General features: G+C 42.6%; 1 protein-coding gene across 9 annotated transcripts in view; it reads right to left on the reverse strand.

Moving 5' to 3' along the window:
- Positions 1-15,533, reverse strand: part of ehbp1 (EH domain binding protein 1) — an 88,684-nt gene that overhangs the window by 52,696 nt on the left and 20,455 nt on the right. For 6 of the 9 annotated variants that reach the window (XR_008952658.1, XR_008952657.1, XM_057047424.1 and 3 more), the window contains exons 8-11: positions 13,774-13,896; positions 10,255-10,392; positions 9,750-9,990; positions 7,935-8,181 (exon numbers count right to left, since the gene is read on the reverse strand). Coding sequence is in view for 7 of the 9 variants with exons in the window: in XM_057047424.1 (XP_056903404.1) it covers positions 7,935-8,181; positions 9,750-9,990; positions 10,255-10,392; positions 13,774-13,896 (749 nt within the window). In the remaining 2 variants the exon portion in view is untranslated. The remainder of the gene's footprint in view (positions 1-7,934; positions 8,182-9,749; positions 9,991-10,254; positions 10,393-13,773; positions 13,897-15,533) is intronic. The other 3 variants (XM_057047419.1, XM_057047423.1, XM_057047421.1) reach the window with 3 other exon arrangements.

Below are 15,533 nucleotides of genomic sequence, written 5' to 3' on the forward strand. Positions count from 1 at the left end.
AATGTGGAAAGAAAAATCAAAAAAGCATAACCATGCAAAGTAGCACAAAAATAAAAGAAGCCAGATCAGAAGAGGACAGGCAAGGCTGTGAAAGTGGAATAAAAACCATGAACTGAGACACAGTCTGAAACAGGAAGCACCGATATGCGATTGTGCCAGCTCACACTGTGCCCATCTTCCCCTCTGCTCGCCGACACGGCGCCGTGACGCGATGACTGCTGGCATTAGCTCGCCATGGAAACAACAGCAACAGTCCCCACTCTTGCATTCAAAATCGATAGAATGTTCAAAAGGTCTGGAATATCCTTCCTTGCCTCCCTGAAATTAAAAAGCTTGAGGAGCAAGGAGGAGAAAGGGGAGAGGAGGCAGCTCTTATGCATCTATAATGCTTTAATCTCCTTTAACTGCCATGTTCAACAAACAAATTAGTGGTGCAATGAAATCAGAGATCAGCCCTGGTGATAACACCTCCATTTATCAATTAATCTAAGCCTGGGAAGGGAAAACTCATTAAGGAGGCCACTTTAGGAATTACGTTCCTCAGGTAGAGAGTGTATCTGTGGTGGTGGTGTGTGCGGGTTGGTGGGGGTGTCTTGACAAAGCAATTGTGCAACCTCCTTCTACAGACTGCCACTGTCCAGCACTGTGTGAACCCCAGAGTGATGAGAGGGTTGATAGCACAGGCAATTAAAATGAACATAATTACAAACTCGGCTCCTTTGACTCCTGATCAGAATACTGACTCATCAACACACACACGCGCACACACACACAGCTGCATATGCACTTGCACACACATACCAATGAAGGGTGTTTGGAGGAAATGCTACAAGAAAGGAGGGTGAAGGAACCAACAGGGGGAAAGAATATGACAAAATCTATGGTAGCCGATTATGATTTCAAGGATTTCCAGGAGCCTTGAGGCTGCAGGGGCTCATTGTTTTTGTGTTTTATTGCTGCACTGATTCGTCGCAATTAACTGCAGCTTCTGGTCGAATTTTTGAGCAAAACATAAATTCATCTCAGCCAGTGGCAAATATCTGCATCAAGCTTTAATGTTTAAGATTAAGATTAATTTAGGGCGAATTGTTGCACCGCGTTGGTGGTTTTGTCTATCGAATCCTAAATGAAATCAAAATCTGCATCAGCCAACAAATATTTTCAACAAAATATTCGTAAAACCCACGCAAACACATTCTAAGAATAAAGGTGGGTCAATGCATGCAAACCGGTCCTGAGTAAATAATGAACAAGTGCACGAGTAAATCTTGTTAAGGTCAACTGCAATGAGGCGAGTGCTCAATTAAAGCTAAAGGAATGATCCCACTCAGTGATCAGTGAGTTAAGAACTGAAAATACCTCTTAGTATTTCTTACAGCACATAAGAACACACACCTGCATACCATAACAGTCCTGAGGAGAAAGTGCTGAAGGGCTTCATACAGAGGCAATTAAAGCCTTATCATCTCCGCGCTCACTCTCCTCAAACACGAGAGCACATTTGGCCTCGCACGCGCACGCAGACTCGCACTCTTGAACACGTGCACACAATTTGAAAGACAAATCTCTTCATAAGGTACTTCTAAGGTCCCTTTTAAATTATGGAGAATGGTTGGTTTAATTCAATTAAAATGTAGCAGGGAACACTTACGGATGACGGAAGTATGTATGGCATGACTAAGTGAGCACGGCTTTCGAGAACGTGTGGGGTCTTAGACCTTGCAGGGGTTGAAGGAGTTTTCAAGTATACAGACTTATATCTCCCCAATGAAAACCCCTTAAACCTCACCCCAAAACCCTGGACCCTTCTCTTCTTAAGCCCATACATACACCTGGAGGACTGGGGCAGATTAAAACCAGATTAAGATAAAGTTACCCCCTTCTTCAGCCCCTATGTCATTCAAACCTCTGGCCTCTATGACCACTGGAAAGAAGGACACACAAGAAAAAATGGTTTGGTTCATTCTCATACACACACAGGCATGCACTCACAAAGGACTTTTTGGTCATCCTCATAAGCCCTATTAGTCTGCTACAGAGCCTCTCATAGCAGACATCAATCATGGAGGGATTAGTCAATTCCCTCTCTAAATGAGTGGCAAGGGAAACTTCCCTTCAACTCCAAAGCAGGTCTCTCTCTTTCAGAGATTACACAGCGATTTGTTTTCATTTTGTTCCATCTTCATCGTTTTCTGTTTGACTTGCTTTTCATTTCTCTCTCTCTCCTGCTCTGCGTCTCCGCCGTTCTCTCCTGCTTGCAGCTTGTGAGGTAATCCTTGGCAGATAAAACTAAGGAGGACTTACCAAAGGCAGATTACAAGCTGCGCTTTGCGGAAGGCCCTTTTACACCAGTCGGCGCGGGTATTGAGGAGAGCGAGCTCTTTGCAGTGCTTAACTTGTGAACTCGACATGCACCCAACAGAGGAAGAGGTGGAAAAATGATATCCGCATTACAGTAAGTGGATCAAAAATATATCCCTGACAAACACACCAGATTACATATTACCATACGGCACACACACGCGTGCCGGTTGTCACGACAACCATATACACAATTATGTCTGAAAACACAACAGCATTCTTTTTCTCTTAAAAGGCAGAATAATAAAATGACCATTACTCTCTAAGCTGTTAAAAAAAGTTCCTAAAATTCATCAGGAGGCCCAAATTCACCTGATCTGCATGTTACCTTATCTAAAGATTCTCTTAAATCTGTCAACTTGAGATGTTAAGTAATTAGTGATGTCCTATACCTTCCTACCTAGGTCGATGACAGCGATGCCCTGCAGCATCTTAACAACAGGAAGCCCAATGATCGGCCCTGAACTGCATGACAGAAGAAACTGGGTCTCCTCTCTCCCAACAGATCCAATAACAGACCACTCAGAGGCTGAAAATAAGAGTTAGGGAGGGGACCACACTGGGAAACAGCAGACATTGAGACATGCTGACTTAGCCTTACCCCTCTCCCGGATTATTCTCCTACTATTACACAGATTATGGAAAGGCCAATGGTGCCACTGTGAGGAACTGGGTCTTCATTGCCTGGACCTCAGAACCAGGCCAAAACAATTCATTGCTAACTAATGATCTACTTTTATAAATCCACCACTCAAAAAACATCAATTCCTTTTAAAGCCAATAAACCTTCAATGTTGGCAAAGAAAACATGCATCAATGAAAGTCAAAAACTTTCCTCATCTCTTTCTTAAAGGTATGTCAAAGTTACCGGGAAAGATAGAAATAAAATAACTGAACAATAACAAGACAGAATAACTTGGAACGGGCAAAGATTAGGGGACCGGAGATGACTGTCCTCGTCCCTTGAGTTCCCCCCTGTCCTCCAATAACATCCCTCAGTCATCACATCGGCCTCAGTCACACTGCTGTGAGAGCGCGGTCGTCTCCTGCTGCGAACCCTGGCGAAAGCTAATTAAGAAATATCGCAGCCTTCTGCGAACTCAATTAAATAATGTTAATTTATTCTAATTTCAATTTGAAGGCAGCCTGAACTGAAGGAGCAGCCGTGAAACAAAGTCCAGGAGAGAAAGGAGAGCTCTGGCCTTTTACTCCCGCTGGTGCGGGCACGCTCACAACCAGTATAGCTCTATTTAATTTCAACCCTTTGATTAACAGAAGTAATCACACAAGCCCTTCAAGTGACGGGGAAAACACACCACCGGCGTCGGTTCATTTTCTGGAAGGTGTTTGCTGCAAACGGGAAGGGAAATGGAAGAACTGTGGAAGTTCTACAGGAATAGACACACAAGAGTTGTGACAATTTACTGATGAACTTCAACATTTGTACGAGTACATGTACCATTTACGGGAGAGTACTCGGGCCACCCCAGAGACAAATGTCGAAATACAATTTAGAGAATAAAGTGGACCTTTTGAGACCATAATATCCAGCGCACGTGACTCGGATTTAGAGACAAATAAATACTTTCACTTTTAGCTGGCAAACACAGTGTAGTCGAGAGTTGGAAGAGACTGTATGTAAAACATGACATTGAAATTAGCTTCTGTTTAGTAGCAGCGCGAGTAGCAGCGGTAGCATATTTTTGACCTTCGTATCCTGAAATTTCCTTCGTAACAAGAGGAAATATTTTCCCGTTGAGATGCTTCGTAACCTGAAAAATTCGCATGTAGAGACGTTCGTAAGTAGAGGTCCCACTGTAACTCAAAGTGGCCCAGAAGCAAAATGCATGATAAAAAAATTGTATTTTTTTTTTCTCATGGCCCTGATACTCTCTTGTAACCCTCAGTTCTGCTGTCGGCTCATCTTACTCTTTCTAAGATTCTCCGAGTTAATATTAAAATGGACTTTTCTTTAACTTTTCTTCCCAAACTTTGCCCTGCAGACATAAGGCAGGTTCCAACTTTTCTTTATATGAAAATAAGGCAAATGATTCATGAAGCGGAAACTTGATGAAAATCCAAAGATCAGCGCATCTAAGTGTAGAGCGGCCTGACTATAGAATAGAGATGGAGATGAAACCAAAAAAAAGGAGGAGCAGGGGATCACTGACTCACAGGGAGGGGTAAAATCAGCTCCAGAGAAAAGAGATGGACTGAAACAGCTCAGACAGAGATCGCGACCCGCCCAACAGGAACTCCTTCTGTTGATTTACATTAATCCTGCAGACATTTCCATCCTTCTGGCTCCTTCACGGATGCTACATTTAAACTTTTGTGGATCTGTCTCCCACACAGGAAAACGGGCTTTATTTGGCACACAAAGTCTGAAGAAAGCATCAGAAAATGACTTAAAAGCTGATTGGAACAGCATTTATGAACTAATTATTGTTTTTTAGTGGCAGTAATGAATACTGATAATGAATATAGGTTAAGGTTAAGACATACGTCCCTTTGAGATGGTTGTAAAGATTAATTTCTTACTTTAAATTGACCCGTCAATAATGCGGCTGTACGGGAGGAGACCAGTGGCCTGAGCATTAATAGCGTTGCTCATTTAGGTCAAGACTTTTACCTGAGATGAAAAGACATCACGTGCGCTCATTTTGAGCCGGGCCGACATCTATTACTGTGAGGTGGGAAGCTGCTAATCTGCCCTCTGTTTCATCTGCTGCGTGGACTTGATTCCTGAAGAATAAACCTTTTGGATCATTTACATCTCCATTCTGACTGCAGACCAAATGCACATCAGCTCTTCCAGGTCCTTCAAGATGATCTGAAGATTGTCAAATCCCAACAACTGGCAACAATGCTATCTGAAGCTCTTGTAGGAGATTAATATAAATCCAATACATATGTGCAGTAGCTGTGTAGCAGGTAAGTGGATGCAGACCATATGTCTTGCTGATGTCCCGATTTTTCACAGGCTGGTAACAGACACAAGTGTTTGTGCCACTAATTTCTTATATCTTCTCTTTTAAAATGATGGTAAATCTATGTGTCCTCATCTCTGATGACCTTCCAGTTCTTTGGTCAGTTCACTGTACCTATGTTACCTCTGCACTGAACAAATTATCTGCTTAGTCAACAAAGGTAAGCTTTTGTTTCAAGTCATGTGAGGCATCGCATAGCCTGCAGGGCAGTTTGTGAATGAATGAATACATATGGTGAATTTCCATATATCAACTTGAAATTAGTCCTAGATATGTATTTGTGTTTCTCCTACAGCCGATAATATGTGATTTGTTGGTCAAAAAGACAGCGCTTAGGGGATTCTTTGGCTCTAGGGTAGCCTAACAGAGCCAAAGGCAAACTATAAACTGTAACAACAGTTAAACACATGCATGAGGGCACGGGTGCACATTTATATCCTATTCACGTTCACAATGTGGCGGTGTGTTGGTTTCGTCTTGGCCTCTCAAAGTGGGAACGTCTCCTCTTAATCCTCTCTGACTTCATACATTCAAAGGTCATCTCACAGCCTACACATGGCTGCATGTGTGTATGCGTGCACATGTGTGTCATATTGCCTGGTGTGAATAAAAAGAGAAACCTATTCACACTAGCTCCATATGTCAACAAAACCTGTAGGCCTAACCCTGTTTATTGTGAATACCCTATCTATCTTTCCTCTATTCCTTCACCATCTTCTCTTCCCTGTTCACCTTTCCTCTACCCTTCACTATCTCCTACCAATTCTCCTTTAATACAACCCCCCCCTCTTTATCCATACCCACAATTCAGCTTTTGCTTCCCCTCCCCTTCATCTCAAGCTGAGGAGACAGGGGCATCTCTGGGCAAAGTGTGGCCCACCACAGCCCAGTGGCTTTGGGTAATTAAAGTGGTTTAGTCCCCCTCACCCACGGTCACAGGCAACTGCAGCTGGGTGATAAAGGCACTGTGCCATAATTACATGGACGGCCAGCATCACCGCCCAGCTACACTAAAACAGTCAGCTAGCCAGCTGTATGAGGAAGACGGGACCTGTGTGTGTGTGTGTGTGTGTGTGTGTGTGTGTGTGTGTGTGTTTACGTTCGTGTGTGTTTAAGTAACTGTACAGGGTGTTTGCGTGTGTGCAGTGGGGGTCAACACCCCCTTGTGATCGCTCTGCTGTAGTTAAGCCCCCTGTGTTTAAGCCCCACATAGGCTCATTGATTCTCCCCACACAGATACAGACACACACACACACACACACAACACACACAACACACACACAGTTAACCGCGACCCATCCCCACACCCCCAGCCAATCATTCCCCACCAGTGGTCTGACTCCTGCCATGAGTGTGTGTGACCATCAGCCATTTAATTAGAACCAGACATGATTTACCTAATTTAAATAAATAAATAAACATGCAACAACACCCCAATAAACAAATACCTATATTCAAATGAGGAGCTCGGGAATTTCACGAGCATAAAGAATGAGGGAGAAGATGGGATTGAGCAGGCGGAAAAAAGTATAGGGACCACTGGACGTGATATACAAATATGAATGTGTACACACATGCATGCACGCTGATTAAAAGTCCCATAAAATAGTCAAAAATGAGTCAGAAAGATGGAGTAAGAGCCAAAGGTTTGACTTAACAACTGGCATTCTGTGTTCGCTAGCTAAGCCAACTGAAATAAATTCAAATCAAAGATTCCATAAGGTTGATGGGTAATCAACTATCTAAATATTCAATAAAAACTGTTTAGCTCAAATTAGCTTGAGTTGCGCACCATAAGGGACATTGAATTAAACACTGTGACTTGGTGAGACAGAAGTAAACAGGAGAAATCTTCCTCCTTCTGGTTTCCCAGGGAAGAATTGGAAGAGAGGGGAACTCCATCAAACACCAGGTGGCTTGCTGCAGCAGGGTTTCTTCTTCCCCGCTCTCCAGGCGAGATCTCCAGGAGTCCCACTAAGGGTGACTTCCCCTCCCTCTCCCCTTGAGTAAGCTCCAGGAGTCCTACTATGGGTGGCCCACTCTGCTCTTCCCCAGACAGCTCTACGAGCGCTTGTATGATTTTTCTCTCCTCCTTTCAGAAGCCTGACTAGGGGAGCTTCTGTCACCGCTCCCTGAGGCTTCAAGTGTGGAATTCACAACAGAAAATAGATTGCTCCTCTTTCTGTGTTTCAGGTGTAATGTGATCTCAAAAATTATAACAACATTTTAATGACAATATCGTTTCCCAAAAACGTGAATTCTTTCAGTCATGCTACAATTTTCATATTATTCTGCTGTTTTTTAATCCGGTTATTCATTTTAAAAGGTTCATTTTACAGTGCAATGTTTCTGTATGACCACACAATATTTTATTGTGTCCTTAGCATTGGGTCAATTTTAATTGTATTTTTTTTTTTTACAAAACTATGGCATTGTTAGAATGTTAGTAACGACCTAGTACCAAAGTATCAGTTGGTAAAAACACTAATTAAAAAGTGTCACACTACAGAGACGGTCCAGCTTTATTTGTAGCGGACATTGGGAACACCTTTTTATTATATTACATAAATGAAGTCTTGTTACCTTTGGGGAAGAGGAGGCCAGCTCTCTTCCAATTACTGCTGTGACTGGGCTGGGCCCAACTGCCAGGGCTTGCTCCCTGTCTGGGACAGAGCTGGGTTTAGAAGCTGATGGACTAAGGCCAAAGCCAGGACTGGAACTTGGGGGCGGTGGAGCCCTCTTCTTCTGGCCGCTGCCCATGTCCAAGGAGGGGGCGCCAACTTGGGGCCTCACAGGGCTTGATGTCTTTGGCTCATAGAAGGGGTTGGATCTGAGAATGGAGTAAAAGTGACAGTTCATGGATCCTTCACTTAAGTTACAGCCCAGAAACAGTCGCCTTAAGTGGAGAAAATTAAGATTTTCAGCGGTTCAAAAAGTATAACGGCAACATTTTAGAAATTCCCAATGACAACAGATATTGCATGAAGTATTGGGCTGTTCAGCATTAACTGTTAAACATAAAGAAAAGTTAAAAACTGAGATGAAAGATTTGGGAAAAACAAAGAATAGTATACACAAGCTAAGGTAAGGTAATAGAAGATGCAGGTGCACTGAGGTCACGTCTGCGTAACCTCATATCCTCAATACCCAAGAAGGACTACTGACAGACAGAAGCGCACACACACACACACACACACACACCCAAAGCCGGTCACTCTTACACACATTCCACAGTTTCATCAATATACAGGCATGCTTGTGGCACTCAAAGCTGGGGCACGGCCTTGAAACACTCACTCAACATGCAACAAGCAACCCTAAACAAACAGAATTGGATTGAGAAGATGGGGGTGAGAGGGGCTAAAAGAGCTGACTGACTAGTCTGAAAAGGGGAGGTTACAACTACTTGGTGACCACAGTGATATGGGAGTCAGACATGAAGTCAAAAAAGAAAGAAGGGAACTGAAGAAGAGCAGGCAAGCCTATCGAGCAGCATTACCAGAACAACACTGGCTCAAAGATGTGAAAAGAACTCCAGTCAAAACATTGTATTGCCCTCTTGAACTTTCAATGCTGCAGAAAGCTGCTTCTGCTGCACAAGACAGACCAAAATAAAAAAAGGACAGAAAAAAAACATGCCAATCACCATAACCCGTCTATCTTTAGAGAGACAAGAGGAACACTATGCATGGCTATCACTGTGACAGCGTCTCTGAACAGCTAAGGAATGATAATTTATATAGTTACAATTTAGGCACAAATGCACAAACAACTTGGAGAATGTTCTTCCGTACAGATATGTCGAAACGGATGCAGATACGGTGAATTAATGATACTGTGTCTTTTGAAGTGAATAATAATGAAGTGATGATAAACAGGAAGTTAAGGCAGAAGGAACATTTAAAGACTGAATAAAGACTGAATGGGTGAAATAAAACTGAGTCCGGGCAGGAAGTTCAGAGGTCAACTCAGAGGGAGGGTATAAAGCAAGAAGTATAAGGAGAAGGAAAAACGGAGGGAAGTAATGACAGAGAAGGGAAAGCAGGGAGACAAGGTAAAAGAATGCAGAGAAACAACAGTGCCCTTGTTCGTGTTGAAAGAGCTGCCTCATCACTCTGCTCTGATGGGGAACTACGAGTACCTCACTAAAAGAAAGGGTACTAATCTAAACAGCAAGGCCTGCCACTGCTAAGCATGATCTGCCTGGATCCTTCCAGAGTGCAACTGGTTTATGTTGTAAAAACATGGAAATCATGTCGGAATTGTATTTAACGTTGTGTATTTCTCCCAATCCACATTGCAAATTAAAGAACTAAATAATTGGAAAATAACACAATTTAAGCTGATGTGATAAAAGAAAGTGACTGTCAGGGAATTAATCTAGAAATCGAGTCTTACTCGTCAAGCTCCTCATCCTCATTGTGAGCGTTGTCAGCATACAAGTACTTGCTCATGTCAACAGGTCGCACTCCTTTCCTCTGCCGGGGCTTTGGGGGTTCTGGGTCAGGTTGGACGTCCGTGTCCTGATCGTGCTCGTCGAAGGGGTTCCCTGGTGTTTGCGGATCAGGTTCGTCCGGCTCATTGAACGGATTTGATGAGTCGGGGTCATAACAGGAGCTTGGCTGAGGTGGTGCCTCTGCTTCACAAAGAAAAGAGAGATTTAATTCTGCTATGATAAAAGGAACTTCATAGAACCAAATGATTTTAAAACACCCACAAAACAAGAATAATATAGGATATACATTACTGTCGGTTCTCGCGGTCACAATAATGGTTAACTGAAAACACTTAAACCTACTAAAGTGGAAAATTATAGTCAATAGTCAAGGTGTGCGCATATTTAAACCTTCAACTTAAATCTTTTGATGATTTAAAAAGATCCAAGTCTTAAAAAAAAACATACCTTCCACATCAGGATCCCCAAATGGGTTGAAGTGGTTTGGGTGAATGCTGTCATCAGGCTCATCAAAGGGATTTGTGCTCATGACAGCAGATGAATCCTGATCCTTGTCATCCAGGAAGTTCAGCTTGTTGATCAGTTCTAATGCAACAAACACCAACACAAAGTCATACACCGAGAAACTAAGGACGGCCAAACACTTACAGACCAATAAATTCCACAAAATGAAATGAACACAAACATTCACAGAAGCAAATAAAAATACCAATGTCTGCACCTCGGAGTGAACCATGAGCATCAACAACATTCAGTGCAGTGGTGAGCTCCTTTGCAGGCTCAGCTACACTTGAATGCATATACAGTGTGGCATTCTGGGAAATTTCGCATGTATAGCAATTTACTGTGGGAAAAAAGTTTTAAGGGCGTATGAGGTTGCTATGGAGCTACGAGGTGAAAAGTCTAACAAACACCCAATCCATCTTCATCATCCTCACTCCAGCTGAATCCCCAGTTGCTTTATTGTAGGTCAGTAGGAAGCATTTATGTGTGAGCTAGAAGCCCAATAAACCTACTGAGTGCTGGGTGTAAAGAGAAAGTTCTCTGTGTGTTTTGGATCATTCTCGTGGCTCACGAGGAGCAGTTTTTCTTTGCCTTCATCAGCTGTATTGATAATATCCATAAACCAGATTTAAAGTCTTGGTGTGCGTGTGTGTCTTTATCCTTAAAATTGGTAGTTCTAAGTTACCATGTTTAAAAAAACGATGTTGATTTCACAAACAATCTTTGTTTCCAAAATGCTTTTAATCTATTTTCCAAAATGATATTACTTTATTGGTTATTTTTTTATTTTTAAACAAAACATACAAGAGAGTTGAAATATAAGGAGCTCATGTCATACACGGAATATTATAATAGATAAATTGGATAAACACTAAAATAAAATAAATCATGACAATCAGTGACGACTTTCCAGTAAGTTGCTGCTGTATTTTATGTCATATTCAGGAACAGAAATATTATTGAAACTTTCTCAATCTTTCATCAAATATAGCAAAATAGATCATGTAAATTATAATAATGGAATTGTTCTTTGACGTAACTGCTGCAAGGCCCATCGTGAGTGGTTGGCACTATTTTGGAGGGTGTAAACAACACAGCACTGACTAGAGGGTGAGACTGGTGTTGCCTGAAAAGGATGCAGCAGTAATACAAACACTTAAGTTAAACATGGTGTTGGATTTTTAAGGTTTCCCACCGTCTGCAGACAGCAGATAGAGGATTCAAAAGAGACATTGGGCTGCAGCAGTGCGACATCGCTTTCAGCACGTGGAAGTAGTTGCTTAACAAATTTAGAGACACGGAGTGGGAGCTGCAGAAAATGGTCTTAAAAAGCTGCAAAAATGTGCTTTATGTGTATTGAACAGATGACAACAACACACACACAAAATCCCATTGTAGGTCAGCCTGCATATGAAATGGTGCAGGCTGACCCAGACTGGGTTCCCTCCCTGCAATTGGGCCACACAGACATCAAAGTCACAGCCCAGCAGGAAGGCGTAATTGAGACCAGCAGAGGAATAACGCACCGCAAGCAGCTGAGACAGTGCAGAGGTAAAACTTCCAGGCTTTACAATAGGCCACTGTTAGCTGGCTGCTGGAGATGTGGAGGAAAATCGAGTATTCATTTTGAAAGGGCGGTCGGATAAGATGTCCGTCATGTTGTGCAGTCACAAACCATTGTCTAATGTTTCAAAATATGACTGCTGTATCAGGTTTAGAGTTTCACCAAACTTTATTCTTCAAACAGGGAGAACCGGAAGGCTACAAATGGAAATAAGATCACATCAAACTTTATTTCCATGGCACTTTTCATGTATAGAAGTAGCACAAAGTGCCTCCCAGAGAATAAAAACAACAAAGAATAGACACACATGGTCACTGGAGGGACATGACCAGGCAAGGAGACATGAAATGAGGAAGAAACCACCTCTGGGGGGGCAGCCACACTGAAAGAGGTCATGATCCATGACCATGGACAGTGCCGCCATGGAAACCACCTCGACACAGGCAGACAGGAGGCTCCACACCAACTCCCAGTCCGGTAGCAGGTTAGCCAACACTCTGTCCTCCCTGCATCTGACTGCTGCCGCTAACTTAACGAGCATTGCTGCAAAATGTGTGCATGTTCCTGCTATCCCTAGCCATTCATGCGCAGTGACCCAGGAACAAAGCCCTGTTGGTTCTATGATGGCCCTGGGCCAGAAGGGCGTGTCATTCAGACACTTGGGTTGCAGGACCTGCAAACAAGATAAATGTGGATAAAGAAGCCATTCGTGATAGTATAGCAACAAAAGATGGCAAGTATCATCTTCACCAAAAATTTAGTTCAGAATTAAAAAGGCAGAGGGAATCGTGGAGACTGTGTTGTGTTGCCTCTCTGGCGGCGACTCACACACACATATCCTGCTGCTTTGATGTAGGATGCTGCACTTTATTTTGCTTATAATAAGTATCGTGATTTCTGTCTTATTCAACTTTGGTATTTATGATTGATTTATGCTCATTCCAGACAAAAGAAATAAACAAAGCACGGAAATCTTTTCTAAGCTTATATACAGACTAAAAGATTAATGGTTTAACGTTACCTTACCTTTCCTGTGACGAATGTGTGTCTGCAGTTTCTCCTCTGGTCGGAATGAAAACAGATCCAGCACCAAGCCATAGGAAAAATGTCCGGAAGCTTTGATTAATTCATAAGTTCAAAATGCTTCAAGTGTATAGGCAGCCTAGACCATACAGTTGGTGATGTCCAGGGAAAAAGTTGGAGGAGGCAGCGCTGCTTTGACCCTCCAACTGCTCTCTCAGAATGAGAGCGGTTGGTGTGTTTCCTCATTTGTCCATTTTTTACTTATTTTGAAAACTATGCCTCTCCTAAAAAAACTGTGATTTGTTGATCAGAAGACCTTTAATATATTCAGCCTTACTGCTTATTGTCTGTTTGGTTTGGCTCCAGTCCTTATGAAGAACCTTTAAAACGATCCCTGCACAGACCTGGGCCTAAGGTAAAATGCTATACATAATGTGTAGCCCCAGAATCCCCAACCACGCTCCAATATTCAAAATAATGCATTTCTGATTCAAAAGTAAATCAGGAAACCTAACAAAAAGTGTGCCTGTGCGTATGAAAAGTTAATTTCAATATAAATTAATTGTCAGGTTCACTACCAGTTGCATTATAAAAATGGGAAGGCCACGCTGTTTGAAAAAAAAAAAAAAAAAAAACTAGAAAGGATTAACACCAATTAACATGTTCACAACATATTATACAGCACATCACCACATGGACCACTGATGAATTTTAACACGATCACAAAATAAAGGATTGGGGAGATGAGAAGGAAGCTGGAAAATAATTGGATAAAGAAAAACCAAATAACTGTGGGAACGAACGGAATTGTAGCGGAGACATTACAAGAGAGTCGGGAACACAGGGTGAGAGGTGAAAGAAAGGTGAACAAAGACCTTGGGAAGAAGCAGCAGGCTTAGTGGCTGCTTTGCGTGCTCGCTTAAGGAAACCACCATCACCATCATCATCATCATCATCCCCATGTAAGCAGCTGAGGGCATTCAACTGGTTTACAATCTCTGTAAACAACAGAGCCATACAGGAAAGGAGGATGGAAAGTGGGAGTGAAAAAGGCAAAATATTGTTACCTACTGTACTGACATCATACACACACCTCTGATAACCGGGTAGCATGGCAGAATATCTAGTATTTACACATAAATACACAGATATTCTTATACAGACAAAATGAACAATCATAGCTGTACAGTATAATATGTTCTTTCAAATATATTTTCTGTATTACGCAACATAAATGGGAAAACAGATACAGGATGTGAGAAGGATAGAAAAATGTTTGTATTGCTGATAGCACTTGCTGGGATGAAGAATCCAGGGGAGGAATATTAGGGCTGGGAGTTCTGGCATCTCGGCAAGGCTTGGGATTCAAAGACATGCGAGTGGAGAACTGCTGTAGGCGCTCAATGCATATACATATAAATGAGAGAAAAGAGCAAGCGAGGGAAAAGAAAGGAGAGAAAGCATGAAGCTTAACTGAAGAGATTGCACTCTGAAAAGTTGGATTAGGCAAAATAGAAAGCAGCAAGGCCCATACATTTAGACCCCAGAATGAATCCGCCACATATATGTATGGAAGGGTAATCGACTAGTCCCACCAACATAGGAAGGAAGGACCGAGGGGTAATGGGGAGAGTGGAAAATGAGCCAGAATAAGAACAGGATAAAAACCTGAAGGCAGTCAAACTGAAAATGTGCTTTCAGTGCTGAAAAAGAATTACAGATTTGTGCTAGTATACAAGCATGCACGTACTGTGTACAGAACTGTTACAACCACAGAAGCAATATTGGGCTTTTTGGATGCAATTGTGCAACAATAACCAGGGTGATGAATTTTACTTAGCCAATGCTGATGTTCACTGCGTCTCATCAGTTAATCAGTGGTCAGGACACGGCCTATTGCCCATTCATTTACATGCCTGAAGGCCATTGCCCTGGATCCAACGTCATGCTCAGAATGGCTGTTCCACATCCAGTCAACAGAGTGGAGGAAAGTTCTGTCCAGTGCGTGAGTTCGAGGCTCAGAGGCTAAGAGTGTAATCTGGAATCACTGTGCATAGACGGGTGGTTTGCTGTCTGGTGTATGAACAGTGGGGCAGCAAGAGGGGGCATTTTGTACAGGACGATAACAACAGCAAATGGTCTCGACGAGTAAGGCTGAGGACAGATAGTTTTGTGCTGGCAGTGTCCTAGTCCACTCCTAAGGGCCTTTTTCTGGTTATTAAGTTGGCCAAGATGTGTCATTGGAGAACTCATCCAGGCAAGTAAGCTGTGTTATATGACAATTCGTACTTGTAGCTTGTAGAAAGTTGCTGGACTCTCAGCAGCAGGTATACAAGCAGCTCATCAGTGTCACCAGTTTCTGACCTGCTAGCATGGAATATTCGGTTGGGTGTTTCTAACAGAACAGCTTTTAATCTATTGCGACACCCAGGATGTCAGGTTCATTTGTGGTGGTCAGCTGGTGACCATTAAAGTGCAGGTCCATCACTGATGAAATCGTCTTATTTAAGACTGTGAGGAACTTTGACTTTCATACTTCAGCCCTATCTACTGGAGATCTAATGCACGCACTGAGGGCTGAGTTGTCCGTATGAGTGGTAGACTACGACACCGACTTCCTCACCCAGGTCGATAG

The sequence above is a fragment of the Takifugu flavidus genome, chromosome 11 (assembly GCF_003711565.1).
Source record: "Takifugu flavidus isolate HTHZ2018 chromosome 11, ASM371156v2, whole genome shotgun sequence".
Taxonomy (NCBI): Eukaryota; Metazoa; Chordata; class Actinopteri; order Tetraodontiformes; family Tetraodontidae; genus Takifugu; species Takifugu flavidus.